Source organism: Manis javanica, chromosome 5 (assembly GCF_040802235.1).
Source record: "Manis javanica isolate MJ-LG chromosome 5, MJ_LKY, whole genome shotgun sequence".
NCBI lineage: Eukaryota > Metazoa > Chordata > Mammalia > Pholidota > Manidae > Manis > Manis javanica.
The window spans coordinates 134,940,536-134,960,023 of NC_133160.1; the positions used below are offsets into that span (position 1 = coordinate 134,940,536).

At 38.6% G+C, this 19,488-nt stretch overlaps 1 protein-coding gene across 9 annotated transcripts in view; it reads left to right on the forward strand.

The window, feature by feature from the left end:
• Positions 1–19,488, forward strand: part of CORIN (corin, serine peptidase) — a 232,193-nt gene that overhangs the window by 183,013 nt on the left and 29,692 nt on the right. For all 9 annotated transcript variants that reach the window (XM_017652016.3, XM_073237664.1, XM_017652015.3 and 6 more), the window contains 5 exons: positions 2,411–2,556; positions 3,340–3,447; positions 10,500–10,613; positions 12,406–12,516; positions 13,546–13,675. In XM_017652016.3, coding sequence (XP_017507505.3) covers positions 2,411–2,556; positions 3,340–3,447; positions 10,500–10,613; positions 12,406–12,516; positions 13,546–13,675 — 609 coding nt within the window. The remainder of the gene's footprint in view (positions 1–2,410; positions 2,557–3,339; positions 3,448–10,499; positions 10,614–12,405; positions 12,517–13,545; positions 13,676–19,488) is intronic.

Genomic DNA, 19,488 nt, shown 5'->3' on the forward strand with positions numbered 1-19,488 from the left:
AGAAGCCTGAAGGGGACATACACCAACCCTGGGGGTTGGACATGAGATGGTCACTGCTGATCTTGTTCTACCTACCTGAATGAGATAAGGGACAGGATTTCAAGACTGTGGCTTGGACTTAAGATATGAGTGATACCCTGTGGGTTAAGAATACTACCTGGAGTCCACTGTCTGATTCAAATCCGGCTCTTGTGCAGTTGCTGGGTACCCTGAGAAATTCCTGTCTGATCCCTTTACCTGTACAGTCAGGGTAGTAATGGTCACTGGGCTGGCCTGTTGGGAGAGCAAATGAACCAGTGCATACATGTGAAGTGCTTCTGATCACTTGTAAGCCCTGAATAAACAATAGCGCTGATGATAGGACAGGAACACGACTGCAGTTTGGCCCCTCCTCTGTGCCATGAACCTGGTTGTAGTCAGAGAACGTGTGTACACAAGGTGGCTGTCACAGAGATGGGCTGCCGCCCCCCTCAGCGCTGTTTCCCATCAAGGGCTGAATGCGCAGATCGGCTTGTCCGAATGTGAGTGGTACTACGGAAACCATATCCTGGGATCAGAAGTCACTTTGAGCTTTAAGGAAAAGCAATAACAGTAATATAGTGGACACATCGGAAAACAATAAATCATATATGATTATCAAATGGATAACAAGGTAGGGGTATCTATAGAGGTGGGACAGGAAACAATAAAATTTCAAAATGTTTTGGGGACCTGAACAAATTATACAAATAGAGTAAAACTTAATGTTGGCTTGTGCAAACATAATTCTGAAAATTTCTGTGAAGTGCCTTTTAAATGAAACATCTACCAACTTTATTTTAAAAATTTATTTCTAAATCTTATTCCATTTTTGCCAAACAAGATCAGTGTTATGAGTAATAATTTTTCGTAGTACTTTCAAGAAATCTTTGTATTTGACTTTCTTTTCTTATGTATAAGAAATTTCCCTAATGCAGTATTCTCTATTCCCTGATGCAATATTCTCTGGAACAAATTTACATATGCATATAATTTATCATTTCTGGGCTTAAGTTTCATATTAAAATGCCTATGATGAGACTGATTCTGAAATGTTATTCAGTCAACATTTTAATGAACTTTTAGATACTCTAGTTCTGTTTTTTAGATTTACACATGTATCTTTCATTTCAGTAGCTATCAAAATGATTTCTACATTTTGATATTTGTTCATAAGAAAACTTTTTTATATTAAGACAAGAATTATATGCCAATATGTCTATGAAGCAATGCATAGTTGCTTTTTTGAAGCCTGTTTATTGATCTTAAAATTTAGTTTTTAAGCTATGAGTTTGAAAAATCTAACATTACCGAGCTCTTACAATGTAAATATTTTAGGGTAATGCTGCCATCTCATCCTCAAAATAACCTTTTGAGGGAGGCCCTGCCATTAGAGCTGTTGTCGGAGGCTGAACATTGCACAGATTGTAAGAACAGTGCCCCATGCACTAATAGTGCCACATATCTTATTCTTACATACTGCCATATATTGTATTATTTTATTATTATTGTATCATTTTCATTTTATAGAAAAATGAGATTATTTCCATTTTATAGAAAAAAATTGGGAGAAGTACAAAGCTTTTCAACAATACTGTCTAAACTGAAGTAATGATGGCAGTGCCTTGGGTAAGCTGGGTTGGCACATGAAATGGTTCACGTGGCTGGTGGCAGAGGAGACCCCTGGAACTGAGTGTTGTGTAGATCCCATGACCCTTGGCAACAGACCATCCAAACTGATGCTGGGGACTTCCTGGCGTGGGGTGAAAATGTTGGAGAATGTGTCCCCTTGAAATCCAGAAGAGAGAGAGAGAGAGAAAGGCAAACTGCAGAAGGGGATCTCTGTCCTGGATGTTGTGTAAGGGTGCAAACTTGTAACTGGTAGACATATAGGTCCTGGAGGTGTAATGCACAGAGTGAACAGAGATAACAATATTGTGTTCTGATCAACTTGATAAGTGTCTAGATCTGAATTATTCCCACCACAAAAAAGAAATGATAATTATGTAACTCAGTAGAGGTGCCAACCATCACTACCATGGCAATCATATTATAATATAAAAACGTATCAAATCAACATGTTGTATACATCTTAAATGTATATCATGTTATATGTCTAATATATTTCAATAAAAAACACAATGAATCTCTATTCCTATTTCTGCAGTGAAGTCTCTTTTGGTAAAGTATGTTGCTGGAATGTATTTCCTTTATGGAGTTATTACTCATTTTGTTTTTCCGCATATCTCTTATTCATGTGTGCGCCTCTATATATTGGTACATACACACACAGAGGCATACTACACAAATTAAAACCTGCTTACATTCCTAACATACCATCTCAGATGTAGCTATTTCTGCTTCTAATGTTGTGTCTATCTCCTTCTTTTAGAGCACTGTGTGAGCACTCCAAAGAACGCTGTGAGTCTGTTCTTGGGATTGTGGGCTTACAGTGGCCTGAAGACACAGATTGCAATCAATTTCCAGAGGAAAATTCAGGCAACCAGACCTGCTTAATGCCTGATGAAGATGTGGAAGGTTAATTTTTAACTGAATCACATTGGGGTATCTAACATGGATGGATATATCAGCTAACTTTGTAAATTTCTCTGTTGCCATTGTTATTGTTGTTTTTTCTATTGAGTTGCCATTCAGGCTACAGAGGTGAGTGAATCTATAACTTAACTACATTGAAGAATTTGGTGTTTTTCTGTCAAACAGTGTCTCTATTTAAAAAACAAATTACATAGATGAATATAATTTTCCAGGTATTTATCTTAACCACAGTTAATTCACAGATCCCAGTATATATTGGTGCTGCTTTTTTACAAGGGGTCCTGAAGGCAGTGGTGCACATTAAGCCTTGGATCCTTCCAGTGCAGAGTATTTGGAGACCGTGGGAGCATAGCATCACCAAGTAGAGAAATGGCACTGGGGACCTGCCCACCAGGTAGAAAGATTAGGATGGGAAATCATTTTGACACATTAAGAGCAGCTGGGTAGTTAGTGGCATTGACCACACAGAACATTTCAGCCTCCTGCCATCATTAGGTTGTCCATTCAGGAATATAGATAATCACTGGAAAGTGTCAAGACACTAAACAAGTGGTGTTGAGAGATGGTGCCAAGGAAGGCCCTGGCTAGCAGACAGAGAAAAGCTAACTTGGAGGGTCTCAGTTTTGCAGAGGACCATCCTTATCTTCAGAAATAGTTTCCTAATAACATCCCACACACAAATAGATTATTATGTAGCTGAAAAATCAGCTGATGTCTCCTGGTTTTCTGTCTGTTGACCGTAACATGGCCAATTGTTTTTAACAGAATGCTCACCTAGTCATTTCAAGTGTGGCTCTGGACGGTGCGTTCTGGCTTCCAGAAGGTGCGATGGCCAGGCCGACTGTGATGATGACAGTGATGAAGAAAACTGTGGTATGTGGGTGAGATGGCAGTCTTCATCCATGTACAGTGCTGAGTGCTTTTAGGAAAAAGGACTGCATGAAAAGATGTCAGCTGTTTACAGATAGTCACAAGGGGGACTAGGATTGATTGCTAATGCCTTCACGTTTTATGTTTCCAAATGGCAAGGCATGAATTGGTGTTTTCCTGTTAACTCTATTGATTTTGCCTAAATTATACTTCTGTTTAGAACCTTGATGATATATGGGCAAACCCTTAGTAAAAGGAGGAGGAGCACTTTACAAATGTAAGGGATTATTTTTATTATTAGAGATTATAAAGCAGTCACTGTCTGAGAGTTTGAATAACAGTGTTTTTGCATATGATTATCGCCATGTTGTTACACAGGCATCTAGATACATAGACAGAGTTCAGGCTCCAGTGTTCAAATTTAATTGGGATTCGTTTCCATGCCATTTCTAATTTTGTCTCTGTCGGCAAAGGATAAAACTCTTCCTGACATTTCTGCCATTGAGCTCCAAAATAACCAATGGGAAGGCCAGAAATAGCACTGGTAATTTAAGTGGAGCTAATTCCCATTTTATTTCCCTTCAAACCTTTGTACACATAACCTCAGAATGTGTCAAGGAATAGAAAATGGACAATGCTCTTTACTAAACAGTATTCTGGAGTGAAGCAAAATGATTGAAGGTCAAGCCAAAGAATAGCTTGGTTATGATTATTTAGCTTGTTCTGCTTTAAAAATGGACACTTCTGTCCATTTAAAGCATATACTGCAATACATCTTTTGAAATCATTTTATTCTTTTGGCTTTTGAAGTATGAAATACTGCTCTGCTTCCCAAAATGAATTTTCCACAGTAGACATTGCCCTTCTGGTCTAGACTAAACATCACAGGCAATCAACTGAAATCTTGTCAGCTGCTATAAATGTGGACAAGTGCATCTTAGAGAAAATTAGAGCTGTCAAAATGATGGTACAAGGACCAGAGTTAATTTTTTTAGGAAGGAATATACAGTGTTTTGAGAAGCTCCTTTTGTGTGTTTATTTCTGGTCTTTATTTAGAGAAATAAATTAAAATTCACTGAATATCCCTTTCATAAGTGGTTTATTGAGAATCTGTTGGGTTTGTTTGCTAAACTATGACTTTGATAGGTTATACTGTTCTGAGATACAATTTAAAATGGGTTATTTCAGATGGTTAAAAAGGTTACATGGTACTCTACTGGGGCAGCATGATCTAAATGTATAGTAAAGGAGTATATATTTGAGAAAGGTAAAAGCTTAGTTTTTATCAATGCTTTTATCACACAAGATTCACTGGAAATGATAGAATGAATTATCTAATTACCCTATCAAACACTAATAAAAGTTTAAAAATAACAAATCAACCTATCAAAATATTGATGGTGCTATTGAGAGCTCTCACTGAAAGTTAGAAGTGGGTAAGAAATTAATACATTTGGAGTTGTATTAAATATTCCAGGAATATTAAGTTATGAGAAAACTCTCATTAAGTTTGCCAAAGTGACTGATGATAGAAACTTTGCATATATTCCCCTTTGGGCTGCATGCACACATTCGCGTGGGCATGTCCAACGATCTGGAAGACAGGACACTTGCGATCACATAAGGAAGTCATGCTGAGGAGGCCCAAGGGGACCCTATTGGGAAATCCTCCAGTTTCCACTTGCCTACTTGCTCAGTTTCTCTTTCTGTTTCCATGGTGTGCATCTGGCAATGCCAACACCAGCTCTAGGGAAACTGGGTTTCACCTAAAGCTGCATATCTTTCTGGTTTATTCTGTTCATTGTGGAATTGAAGGCACTTAAATGCTTACTTAGGCTTTGCTATTAATGTAACAATTAACTGTTTACTCTCACACATCTGCAGCTTCTCCAGAACTACTAAACACATTATTGGGTTTTTCGTCTCAAAACAATACTTATTTAATTTAGTTATAAAATTATTGATGTGTTGGAAATTTACTCTCTACTTCTTTGACACAACTGCAGCAGGAAAACATGGCAGCCAAAGCACACCATTTGTAAGCACACTTAAAAAATATATGGGTTAGACTTTAGCAATGAATGATGTTGTTCTTTCCTGCTCTTGCAAATTTTTGTTGTTTGGATTGTGTAATTGCAATTATAAACAACAGTTGGAAATATTGCTAGCATTAGAAATGTCTTCAGTAAGTGTTTGGAAGAATTATGCAAATATGAACACATGCTTCCAGAATTGCTTCATGGGAGGAAAGCCTAAGATGGGAGTGATTTGTAGAGTCAGCATTGGGTTAGTACAGAAGCATTTTATCATCTTAGAGGTTGATGATTTGTCACTAATTGAACATATACAATTTAAAGGGAGTTTTCCATAAAACTAGCAACTTAATGAAACAAGTTGATTTACAGTCTGATGTTTTCTAAACATTGATGTCTAAGCAGTGGAGAAAGAGGCAAAGATCTGAGCAAAGAAATGAACAGGAATGTAAGAAAGGAGAGCTAAGGAAAATAACAATAGGTTGTATTTCTAAGCTTTTAAAAGATTGGAGTTTGTGAGACTGAGGTTAGCTTTTGCTAGGCCTGTGCCACACTTTGGGTGAGTTACCAGCAGGAGCAAGGTGGTACCAGGGCTGTGATGCGAGCAGCAAGTGTTCTCAAGGGGCAATTAAATGAGAATATACCTAAAATAGTTTTTTTATATCTACTGCAGAAATAAAATCCTTAATCACATGAATACAGCATTACAATTACTAAGGATCACTATTCTATGTAAAAGATAGAGATTGGAGCATCAGTCCCCACATGGAGAAAGACTGACAACAATACAAATATACAAAATCGATCAAGTGCCTTTCCGTTCATCTTCAAATGATTAAAAATCATTTTTTAAATCCATCTTTAATCTCCTCTTGGGCTCAAACAAAATAAAATCTTTCACTTTATTTCAGAAATGTGAACCTTTTCTCAGCTTCAAAACTTCTTTAGGCTGTGTTCAAAAACTCTGACTCTGCTTTTTGTGGACTTTACAGCTTGATTTTAAAGTTTCCAAAAGACATTTTTCTATCAGTTTGGATTCTTTAATAGTATATATGTAACTGCACACAAAGAAGGCTTAACTGACTTTTTTAGCACTCTGAGTAGCTCATCTCCATGCCTTTGTGTCTTTTTGTTTGTGGATGAGACTGACTCTGCTCTGTGACCAGCAGAAGGCCGACAGTCATCGTGTCCACATCATATTGCTTATCCACAAATGTACTTTCAGAATGAAGTCTTCAGGGTTGATCTCCAGTCACTCAGTAGGGTTCAGGTTTTCCATGTTAAGGGAGAGATGTTCTCTTTCCCTTTAGATAATTTTCTGCTTTGTTAACTGCTTTGCTCTCTTATTTGGCATCTTGGGCAGACAACCTTGAATGGCAGAGTGCTCTGTGTACACCTAGACTTGAATCTAAAGCCCAACTCAATGCTTAGAGGCTGTGTGACTTTTGGCCAGTTACTTAACTTCTCTGGGCCTTAGTATCCTCTCCTCAAAATGTAGAGAATATCCACTTTATCCTCCACAGCTAGGAATGCTTAAAACATACCTTATTCTGCTTAGAGCAGAAGTCAAAAACCAAGAACCAACTTGCCACAGTTGCTAGGACCCCCAGGAGGTGACTCCCCTCAGAGGTCACCGCAGGGATCTCCCTTGAGGGATGGAGTCCTGTCAGGCTTGGCCTTCTCTCTGACAGACTGAGGCCTTATTGATGGTGAAAGGAGGGCAGGCTGGCATGTCATGTCCACAGCACGGGCTGGGCAGTGCGCCTGGGTCTCATACTCAACATGGGCAGCAGGGCGGTGTCCCCTTCTGAGGTAGTGCTTGTTTTGGGGTGGATGTTCCCAGCTCCAGGATTTCGGCCATTGAGAGGGCCCCAGCCTGCAGGTCACAGGCCTTCCATTTCCTCCTCCTCCCTCCTCTCGGGGGACTAGGCCAGCACATGTTGAACAGGATGACACAAGGAAGGCAGCCCTCAAAGGGGAGGTGACTTGGGATTCAGGAGGACTGCTGAGACCCTCCATCAGAGATGGGAGCCCTGTGCCTCGTGCTGGTGTTCCTGCCCCTGAGGGTTAGGCCCGGGGCCAATGGGGAGGCAGGTTCTCTGCTTGGGCTGCTATGTCAGGGGCTGTGGCTGTCCTTTGAGACTGGGGCTCTGCTGCCCAGGGTCACACACTCTGGAGGAGCCTTGGCATCTGCTAGGCCAGGTCCGGCCTGCCTGCTGCAGCTCACAAGGTCACAGCCACTTCCTGGGACTGGTGCTGGCCCGGAATGGCTAGACGCAGACTGTTCCAGCCTCTGCCAGCTCCAGGACCCAGAATCACCTTGCCCCTTCCTCTGTGGCAGCTCCTCCCTGCTGGTAGTTTTTCTTTCATGCAGCTCAAATGAGCAGCCCTAATGAGCAGCCCTATTTACCCTGTATTTGCAAAACAGAGATTCTTAGGGTACAAGAAGCATCTGCTTTAAGGTGGGTTGCTATCTTTACCTATGATGACAATTTGTTTGGTTAGAAAGAAAAGGTGCCCCAGCTCAAGTGGGACCTGCTGGCAGGGAAGCCTGCTGCCTATGAATTTCGGGAAAATAACAGATAGGGTAACTGAAGAACTCAGCAGAATGCTTAGCATGCTTAGGGTGAAGAACCATCCCAGTTTTCAAGGGACTGAGTTGAGGGTGTTCTTAGAAGGAGGGACGTTTAGTGCTCAAACCTGGAAAGTCCTAGGCAAACCGCAATGAGCTGGACACATTAGCAACACTCCCGTGGCCTCTGTGAGCACTGTCATCATCTCTGGGCAGAGGTGGTGGTTATTCTGACATAAACAATTGATCCCATCTCATCCATACCTGTTTTTAATTATTAATGGTGTCATACCCTTTTCATCTTAAAGCATACATTTAAAACATAATTACACCAAAAATGTCACTTAAAGGGAAAATGGTTTCTTCACAAAATAATGATACTATCTTCCACATGACTAGTATCTTGAACTTTTCATTCTATTTCATTTTTGCTTACCACAGCTCTATAACAGGGGTATTTGGCCACACAAACTTTATTAGAAAAGAGAAGATAGAGAAGGGTAAATTAATGCATAAAGAGTACTCATTTAATCTATATACCCACCCATGTAGCAGGCATTATTATTACTATTTTAGAGATATGGAAACTGAGGTTCAGAGAAGGTAAGTAATTTATCCAAGGTCACACAGCTAGTGAGATTGGAGCTGGGATTCAACCCCAGGTGTCTGACACTAATGCTGTGTTTCCCTCCCTCTGACCCCTTATGCACACTACACACTATCCATTTACAGAGCACTGCAGTTAAAGACTTGCACCTGGATCCCAGCTGGATCCTTCCCATACGGCTGAGATTTGGAACAATTCATTTTCTCTAAATCTCAGGTTGCTTGCTTATAAAATGGTGATCAAAATACTCACACTATGATGCTATTGTAAGAATTTAATATATAGACTGTGGATATATAGTGGATAGTAAATGTTCTCTCTTATTATTATCATTGCTGTTCATAAAGATGCAGACTTGTGTCCCAGAAGGGCTGTGTTTGTGGTCTTTGATCAGCTCTTTCCAAATGCCTAAGTTCTCCATGCTTTTAGGAAAGCTACCTTGTCAACAGAAAGACTTACGCTGTTTTTTGTCATCCTCTACTAGCTAGCTAGTGGTGTGGTTTTTGACAAGACTAACACTGTCAGAATACTCCAGGTGACGTCTTTATCCTCTGCTAGCTGAAACTCTAAATAATATCCCCAGGAGTTCCTAGAGGGGACATCTCTGAACTGAAGACCGTTCTAGATGTAGAGCTAGGAAAGGGCCCCTCCTATTTATTTTCTGTATTTTTGAAGGGTGAAACACTTTAAATCTAATTTTAGCTCACAGTAAACATTTGTCTTCTAGTGACTTATTTTGATAACTGTTTTCAATAAACATTTTGAAAACAGCAGATTTTTCTCTTTAATGGGTTCCAAGAAACCTGAGTCACTCATCTATAAAATTTCTCTGAAATATTTGGTCGGATGAGAAATAGCATTTCTAAAGAAAGTCCTTATTTGATCACTGCTTTGCATTTCACTCATTGTAAATGAGATGATCTTTTCCTGGAAAGGACAGAGACTTTTTATTCTTCACACAAAATGAAGTTCCATTTAAAACACAACTGCGTTGAAGGCCTACCGAGCACTAGCCACTGTTCCAGGCTGGGGGATGCAGGGCATCCAAAGATAAATGCTGTGTGGCCCCTTCTTCATGCACCTCAGGGCTTGGGCAGGGCCGTGAGTCCCTCCAGAGTCGTGAGAACACCTTAGGTACTTGGCACATTCAGCAGATACAGGAAATGTGCTCATTTGATTCAAAGAGTATTTATTAAATTCATATAGCAAGTGCTTGCTATTTCATAGGTAAATTACAGTTCAAGCTTACAGTTCTGCTCCTGAACAAATTATGTTCATTTCTCAAGTTAACTGATAAAGTTTCTACCCTTAGATCTCTGAGTATGTTACTGAAGCACTAGCTTTCATACCTGCTTTTAAACTAGTTTTATAGGTATTTGGTATAAAGGAACCTGTTTTGCTAAACACAGATGGCCTCTCCATTTGTTGACTGAAATTCCATTTTAAGACAATATGCATTTAAATCACTAGATTTTAGCTTATTTGCTTAAAAGTGTAACTCATCATTTTACAGATGAGTCTTATGTGTTGGCAAATTGACTCAGAAAGCAAAAGGAATAGCTGAAGATGAATGCTAATGTATAGTTGCTTTTCCATTGTTTCCCCATTTCCCATGTCACTTCTGATCTTCTCTTAGGAGAGCTGTATTATTTCTGTTGCTGTATGGAGATTACTGAGTATTTCTACTTTCAAAATTACATTTTTCATGGTATACAGGAGTAAAACTCTTCAAATAAATGAAAAGAAATCATGCCTTTATGTTGTAATTTTTCTCCGTTGCTTGATCAAATTTATCATTTCCACCTCTACGTTTATTGCAAATAACCTTCTCTGCTGTCTCCAGGCTGTGAAGAGAGAGATCTCTGGGAATGTCCTTCCAGTAAGCAATGTTTGAAGCACACACTCATCTGTGATGGATTCCCAGACTGCTCTGATAACATGGATGAAGAAAACTGCTGTAAGTGCTTCCATAGATTGGTCAACACATTTTTCATTCTAAACACTAATTGCCTATCATTTTGAATATAGCTAGAAATTGGGAAATATGTATCAAAAGCTTTTAGCATGTTCAGAACTTTGACCAAAACTCTACTTGTAAAAATATAAGCTAAGATGACAATCAAACATGTATAAAATATATGCACAATGATATCATTCTAGCATTATTTATCACATGGAAAAACACCACCACAAATATCCAAAAACGGGATATAAAATATAGCCATAAACTTAAATTATATGGAAACATTAAAAACCAAATAAAATCTCCTGGGTTTTTGCTATATCCTTAGGTGAATAAAACAACAAAATAAAGTACTATATATTAAATATTAAGTATTAAGCACTATTCTCTTCAGTTTTGAAAGCATACATACCCACACAGTGAAAAAGATCAGAAGGTCATAATAAAAAGTTTATAGTTATAATCCCTGGGTGGTGGGATTATTAAGCTTTTGTGCTTTTCTATCTTTTCTACATTTTCTAAATGAATTGCCACTACTTTTAGAATCAGAAAAAAATTTTTTCTCAAGAGATTTTCCTGCTAGTAACAGAAAGCCCTCCTCAAACTGACTTACACAGTAAAGACACTTACTATCTTTTGTGATCATAAATATCATATATCACATATATCTGATATTACCATATAAAAAGTCAAGTGTAGGGTAGATTCTTGAGGCTGGATGTGAGTCCAGCACCTCTTCTGTGATTCTTCTACCTCAGCTTGACCTCAGGCTGGCTTCCGCCATTTTGACCAAAGATGGCTGCCAAGAACACGTGGGTCACTTCCTGTGCCGATGTGACCAAGAACATCACCCTCACCTCTGGAACATCAGATTGGCCAACTTTGAGCAGGGTCCCAGCTAGCATTCAGGAGTCTTTGTGTGGATTAGAAAAGACACCATCTAAACAGCTCAATTGCAAAAAGAAGTACCCCTTGGGGAGAACCAGTGAGGAAAAGATACTGTTTCCTCCAGGGACAGGCAGCCCCTATCCCAGGCTAGGAAGCACAGCCTGGCCAGCAGGGTTTGGGCAGGAACTACCTTACAGACCATAGGCCATGACTCTGATCTTGGATCACATGTTTACCCTTGGACTAGTAACTGTACTCAGAAAAAATTAATTGTGGTCAGAAAAGTGCCATGTCCTGCTTGAACTAATCAGTATCTTCCTCTGTAGCTGTGGGGGCCTGAACAAAATCAGGTTCCCTTAAAACAGGAGGAAGAAAGAAAATGGATGCTAGGTGGGCAATCAGTGAGTTTCACTATGAACTTTAAAAAGCCAAGAGAAAATTAGTATATGACCTAGAGAGTCATTTAATAGTAGAGATTTAAAAAAAATAAACATTATCTGTATATGTGTTCAGGGCTTGTTTTACCCTGTGCAGACTTCATTCTGCTCATTCCCATGTTCTGTCTGCTATGCCATTTCAGCTTTTTACCCTGTTCTCTGGTCTCCGGTATTTCTGCTGCTATGGGTACCACTTTCTCAATCCTATTTTTGGAACTCAAGAATCCAGTCACTTGGAGATAGCAGTTCTGTTTAAATGCTTGTTGTATGTATGGATTGACATCCATGAAATGAGATTTTATCAGTTCTGTTATTCTGTTCTGATACCTGTTTGGAGGCCTCAGTAACCACATCTTTTCTTCCTTCCATGCTCCTGCTGGCTGCTGATAATGTGCATGCTCGTGATGATCACATTTGTTTCTACAATGTTTCTGTCCTCTCGATCTTGTTCCCTGTGCCAGCACTTTGCCAAGCCAATGAACTAGAATGTGCAAACCATGAGTGTGTGTCACGTGACCGGTGGTGTGATGGTAAAGCTGACTGCCTAGACAGTTCAGATGAATGGGACTGTGGTAAGCTGCTTGTTCCCGCCATCTGCTCTACCCTCTAATGCCTATTGCCCTTTTAAGCTAAATCAATCCTAAATGAATCCACAGATTTTTACTAACCAATTTCATCTATTTTGTTTTACAGTTATAAAAACTGACCATGGTGATTCACCATTTTCCTCAAAGTTACTTCTCTATTTGAAATGTCTGTATTAGATGTAAACACATTTGGTTCCAATTTGTGACCATGTAACTGCTAGAATCTAATTTTCAAACTCTTTATTATCATCCAGCTTTGACAGTCATCAATATTCTGTCATTCTTGGGTCATTGACACCACCTAGAATAGGATATTAAAGTGGCCATTCCATCTTCCTTATACTCTTGCTCCAGATGGAGATGGGACTTCCCTTTATTCTCTTAAATGGACAAGACTGTAAAGCATCTCCCACTAGTACCTGCAGTGCTGCAGTCTGTAACTTGCAGTTTGTAATCATCCACTTGGTTCTTATTTCAGTCCTTTGCATCATCTGGCCAAAAAACTTGTGATTATCCTGTGTGTTGTGATTAATTGCACAGTGGTTCACAAATGATCTGTGGTTTAATAAGTACAGAGGATATTCTTTTATAAAATAGGAATTAATATACAAATTAATCCTAAATCCACATCACTTTCACTTGTATTCTCATACGCTCTCTTGAAAGGAAATGATATGAAGTTAAAATTAGCTCCTTAAAATAATGCAAACCATCAGGTGCATCCATGGGAATGGACCCTGCCTCTGGCCATCTTACAACTTAAAAGGAAAAGTGAATAACTTCCTGTCTCTTTCACTACAGCCCATGGTTCTTTGAGGGCAGGGAACATTTCCAATTCATTTTTTCCTCAACCACCCTGAGAACAATGATTGGCACAGGGTGCTCAACAAATGGTTCCTAGTTAAAATAAATAAAAATGAATGTATGCAAATGAAGCAAAGGCATGTCAAGTTATCATTTGGTTTCATGAAAAGATATGTTTTTAATTAGATTGCCCCCTCTTTTTTTTCTCAGTGATCCTCTCTAAAAATGGGAACTCATCTTCCTTCCTGACTGCTCACAGATCTGCCATAGAATACCTCGTGTGTGCGGATGGCTGGCAGGAGGCATTGAGTCAGCTGGCCTGCAAACAGATGGGTTTAGGGTAAGGTCAGTAGTTTGTAGCACTGGTGAATTTTTCAGAGGGCTGCATGGAACTTGGCAATAGTATCTTCCTTATGAATGTAGAGTGGGTCAGAGTCCTCAAACAGAGCCCCCCAGAGCAAGGGGAATGAAGCAGGTGAGAGGACCGCATTTAATTACAGGCACCTGCTCTGAGGAGGATGGGTTGAAAACCTACACTGATGAAACCTCTGCAAGTGAAAGAATTGTATTTTAAGTACTTCTGAAATGAAACACTTTCCTTATTTATAAAAGTGTTAAGATGTTTTCCTCCAAGGAGACTGGATGGGAAAATCTTGTGATTTCCCCCTAAGACATTATTGCAAATTCCTTTTTAAGCAATCCATATTTTTAATAAGTTGAGAAATAGAGCTTGAAATTGCTTATATTTCAGTTTACCGTAAGTAATGCAGGGACATATATATCAGAAAATAGTTCACCATTTTTGCTTCGCAGTAGAATGAAAAAACATGCTTTCACTCTAGATTTACTACAAACACAATGAAATCGATAGTTTGAAGTTGGATACTTGCTATTTTGTGGGGTTTTATTTTTCAGTTCTATTTGGATAGAAAGTAATAATTGAAGTTTTACTATATATATATGTCAAGTGTGTGTGTGTACACTTTTTTTAACCACTGATGCATATGAGATTTGGGGGGAAATATAGAAATGATAGGAATAAAAGACAAAGGAGTTTAAAATTCTAGACTAAAAAATTCAGTAAATGTCATTTCCAGGATTCCACTGAGCAAATGTGAGAGTTTACAGCAGTGAGCCATCCAATTATGAGGCAGCAACTAGCAGCCCAGTTTTGTTGCCCCAGTTTGAAGAATTAGGTACATGCCAGCATCTTCAGCCTGTTTTCCCATGGAAAGTCTCACATCTTTGGAAAATTCAGTAACTGATACTAATCTATATTGAAAGAACTTTACACTTTGCCAGAGTGGAAAAATTTCATTTGCCAAGATCCATTAAGTAGTACTTCATTTTCAGAACCTCCTTATTGTGTCTAAATGAAATGGGATATGATTACGATCAGAAATAAATGAAAAGCCTTTTGAATGTGCTCTATTTTCCTCTCATCACAACAGAAGGTTATTGCTTAATATGAACACTTGATTACATACGATAGATGACTCCACTGAGAGTTATCAGGGAAAGTCAGAACTACAAAGATTGTATAACCAGAAAAATTCTTTTGACAGGCCACTCTGTTCAGTTGCAAATACAAGATATGTTGTTTTAAATATTGTACTTTATATTTCTTTTAATTTTTTGCAATACTGGATTTAAAATTTTTTTATTGTGGTAAAATACACATAACAAAACTCACTATGTTAACCATTTGGAAATGTACAATTCAGAGATATTCCGTGTATTCACAATGTTATGGAACCATCTCCATTATCTGGCTCCTTTCTCTTAGCATAATGTCATCATACAACCTTGTATCAATACTTCATTCTTATTTATGGCTGAATAATATTCCATTGCAAGGATATACATTTTAAAATCCATTCATCCATTGATGAACATATTGGTGGTTTCCACCTTTGGCTATTTTGTGCATATTGGATTTTTTTAAAATCTCTTTATTCCATTTGCTCCATTTCCTTAAAATAGTGGGAAAATGTCTTTTCAATATTTTAGATATTTTAAATCTAAATTTAAATTTAAAGTCTAAGTAGACAACAAAATCTAAATAAAGCAGTATGGCTGGAAACCATAACCATGATTTGTATGGGTAAGTGCAACAGTAAGCCTTTCAAGGAAATGAGTAGGAAATGGAATAATCTCAGTATTTTGTACTTTCTGATTGCCTTCAAGTTTACTGTTCAGTTTACTTTGGTGGCTCATGTATTTACAAAAATCTGTTGTGCTAGGCTGGGGCAGGAATGAAGAATAAGGGCAAGATGTGGCCAAGTTCGTTCCTTGGGAATGGTCTGGTTAGGAAGCTGCTTGTTACCACTGTCCCTGGAGACCAGCTGCTGTGATTCCACGATTCTGCCCGGTGCCTCAAACTCTAAGTAACCTGCACCTTTGAGGCTTTCTTCCAGATTCAAAGTCCCTAATAGGAGTGTCTATCTGGCCATGATCAGTCACTGACCTGTACTCCAGGGGCCAGAGGGAGGGGAGGGGAACAGCTGTCCTTTAGCTTCTGGAGAGGAGTATCCATCACCCTGGCCTGCTTTGCACCTTCCAACATACTCTGCATCAGAAACTTGAAGTTTAAACAATGACCCCAACTGACTCTATTCAGTATCTTCCTCCCATTGTTTTTTGAGTATCTGCTTATGGGCCTTGTACTGGAGTAGGCTTTGTGTGGAGGATGCAAAGGTCAATAACATCATCAAAGAACTTATAGTGGGGAAGACATGAGTAAATAACCAAGACCATAAAGTTAGAAAAAAAATTTCAAACTTTTTGTCATCTGAAAGTGGTTCATATATAGCATAGCACATGGCATTCTTATTAAAATTATATAAGAAAAATATTCAAGCCTAATCTTATCTTGATGCTATACTATAAATTAATTAGTCATTCATTTACTCATTCAATAAACATTTATAGAGAAAAACATTGTAGGGTAGTGTCCAAAATGAATGTACCCTAATTCCAAATAGATTATTCATCTACTTGAAGGGATACATTTTGGAGCCAGTTCATCAAAAATGCAGGTCTACACCAAACTGCATGTTTTGCAGGCTTTCATGTTAGAGGCAATTGATTACAAACACCTGCACTTAAGAGTTTTTCGGACCCAAATTACACCTTCCATGTCTAACAACACAAATGCTAGGCTCTCAACTAAATGCTTCTCCAAATGAGAAGATTCAGAGTTCTTTGCTGAATATGAAAAGCTCTGTCCTCCCATCTGCAGGTGTCCTACAGTTCACCCCAGCTGGTATGTGTGATGACTGTTTGATTAGACAAGGGTGTGTAAATCAAACTCCTTAGTTCTCATGACAGAATATAGACTTCGCTATGTGCCTGTCCAGTCTCAAAATTTATGGGCATTTAATCAACAATACAAATCAGAATTTAGCATTAAGTATGCCCTCTGCTACTGAACAAATGCTCAGTTGAGACATCTGGTGTTTGAGGAAGTTGGTCTAAGGGAATGTATATGACTCTGTGTCTCTTGGCTTCACAAACTTTATTTCTGTGTAAAGCTAGATCATCTGGAAATAGGCTGTACTATTTTTGCAAACATTCCCTTATGGAGTTAGTTGCAATTTGATTTTATGCCCTAAGAATGTTGCTGTGTATTGGGCAAAACCACATAGACAGGATCTATTATACTACCTAAGATTCCCTGATATAAATTTAGATGTACATTGTAATTTTTTCCTAAAGTGTACTCCCAGAATGAGGTTTCTAACTTCAGATTTCATATGTTATGTAAGAATTACTTAATCCAGGATGGTTTCCTTATTCATTGGCTTCCATGAAGCTCAAAGACAGATTCAGTCCTCTGTAGGAATAAATCTAGTCCAGGTTGCCTGTCCTGTACATATAAACCATGTTAAAGAAGCTCAAAACTCTGCAGTCATTTAAAAAAAATATTTAAAAAATAAATTATTAAATTAAAATGATCAAAATAATTTTAAATTAGTTATTTACAATTATTACCTAATTTATATACCATAAAATCTACTCTTTAAAAAGCTACAATTGAGTTGTTTTTAGTATATTCACAAAGTTGTGCAGTCATCACCACTGAATTTCAGAACATTTCATCACTTAGAAAAGAAACTCTATGGCCAATTGCAGTCACTCCCCATTTCTCCTTCCCCAACCCCCTGACAAACACTAATTTACTTTTTACCTCTATGGATTTGCCTGTTGTGCATATTTCACACAAATAGAATCATACAGTATATACCTTCTTTGTCTGGCTTATTTCTAGCATAATGTTTTCAAGGTTCACCCATGTTGTAGTATGGATCAGTACTTCATTCCTGTTAATGACTAAATAATACCCCATTGTGGAGATATAACCACATTTTGATTATCCATTCATGAATTGGGTTGTTTCCACATTTTTGACTCTTAGAAAAATACTGCTATGAACATTCATGTATAAGTTTTTGTGTGAACATATGTTTTAAATTCTCTTGAGGATATACTTAGAGTAGAATTACTGGGCCAAATGGTAACTCTGTGTTTAATTTTTTGGAGAACTGACAAGTTGTTTCCAAAGGAGCTGCATCATTTTATACTCCTACCAGCAATGCATGAGAGTTCCAGTATCTCCATGTCCTCACACTTGTTATTGCTCTTTTTTTTATAGCCATTACCTGATTAAAAGAGATCACTTCGTGGTTGTATTGAGAATAGGCTTTAGGCAGACCAGGGTAGTAGCAGGAAGACTAGTTAGGAGGTCATTGAAGTTATCCAAGTGAGAGATTTGGGTGACTCACATCAATATGGTATCAGAGAACAAGGTGATAAATGATTTGATTCTGAATATATTTTAAAAGTAGAGCCAACAGGACTTCCTAACAGACTGGATACTAATTGAGGATTGAGAAGAGTCAACAAAAAAGAATCAAGAGTGACTTAAAGGTTTTGGTTAGAGCAGCTGGAAATGGCAATGCAGTAAAGTGAGATGGAGAAGACCAGATGGAGAAAGTCTGGGGAGAAAGATCAGTCTGTTTTGGACATGCTAAGTTTGGGATGTCTGTTAGACATCCATATGTGCACGTTTATAAAGCTCAAGTCTGGAGTTTAATGGAGAGGTCTGGGCTAGAGATATATATATGTGGGAGTTAGCTGAATACAAATGATATATAGATTGGTTTAACTGGTTTAACAAAACCAAAAGAGTGAGGATAGAGAAGATAAGACCAAGGGCTGAGCGCTAACAGTAAGAGATGGGCAAGAGAAGTAGCCACCAAAAGAGATTAGAAAGAACCACTGGTGATGTAGGAGTACGCGATATCCTGGAAACCAAGGGGAGAAAGTGTATGGAGGAAGAGGTGATGGTCGTTGTATCCAATGCTGCTGAGAAGTCAAGCAAAATGAGAATTGAAAACTGACTGTTGGTTTCAGTAATGAGCATGTCATTGACACAAACAGTTTCAGTGGAGTGAGGGGGCAAAGTCTAGGAGACAGTGAGAAGAGAGAGAAAACAGTAAGTGTAAAACTTTTTTGAGCGATGTTGTTGCAGAAAGGAGCAAAAATTGTGGGAGTGGCTGGTGGGGTCATAGCGCTGGGGATGCTGGCTCCATATTCCTGGAAGCACTCACTGTCCTGTGGATGAATTACTAATAGAGCCCAATTGCCATAGTATGAACCACTTGTTCAGTTGCTATAGACTGTGTTCCCCAAAATTCATATGTTAAATCTCAACCCCCACTTGATGCTCTTAGGAGGTGGGGCTTTGGGAGGTGATTAAGTCATGAGAATGGAGCCTTTATGATAAAATCACTGCCTTATGAAAGAAAGCCCAGAGACTTCACTCACCCCTTCTGCTGTGTGATGACACAGCGAGAAGATGGCCTTATACAAACAAGGAAGCAGGCCCTTACCAGACTGCAAATCTGCAAGTACCTCGATCTTGGACTTCCCAGCCTCCAGACTGTGGGAAATAAATTTCCATTGTTTATGAGCCACTGAGTCTATAGTTATAGAAGCCTGAATAGACTACAGCAGAAGTAAATCATTTTCTGTCAAAAGTCTTTATTCATCTCTTGCATTTTTTTTAACCAAATAAGCTTGGACTGTTTCCTCCACTGGTGGGCCCACATAAACTAGTTCATCATTCTTCAACTTCATATCCCTTTATAT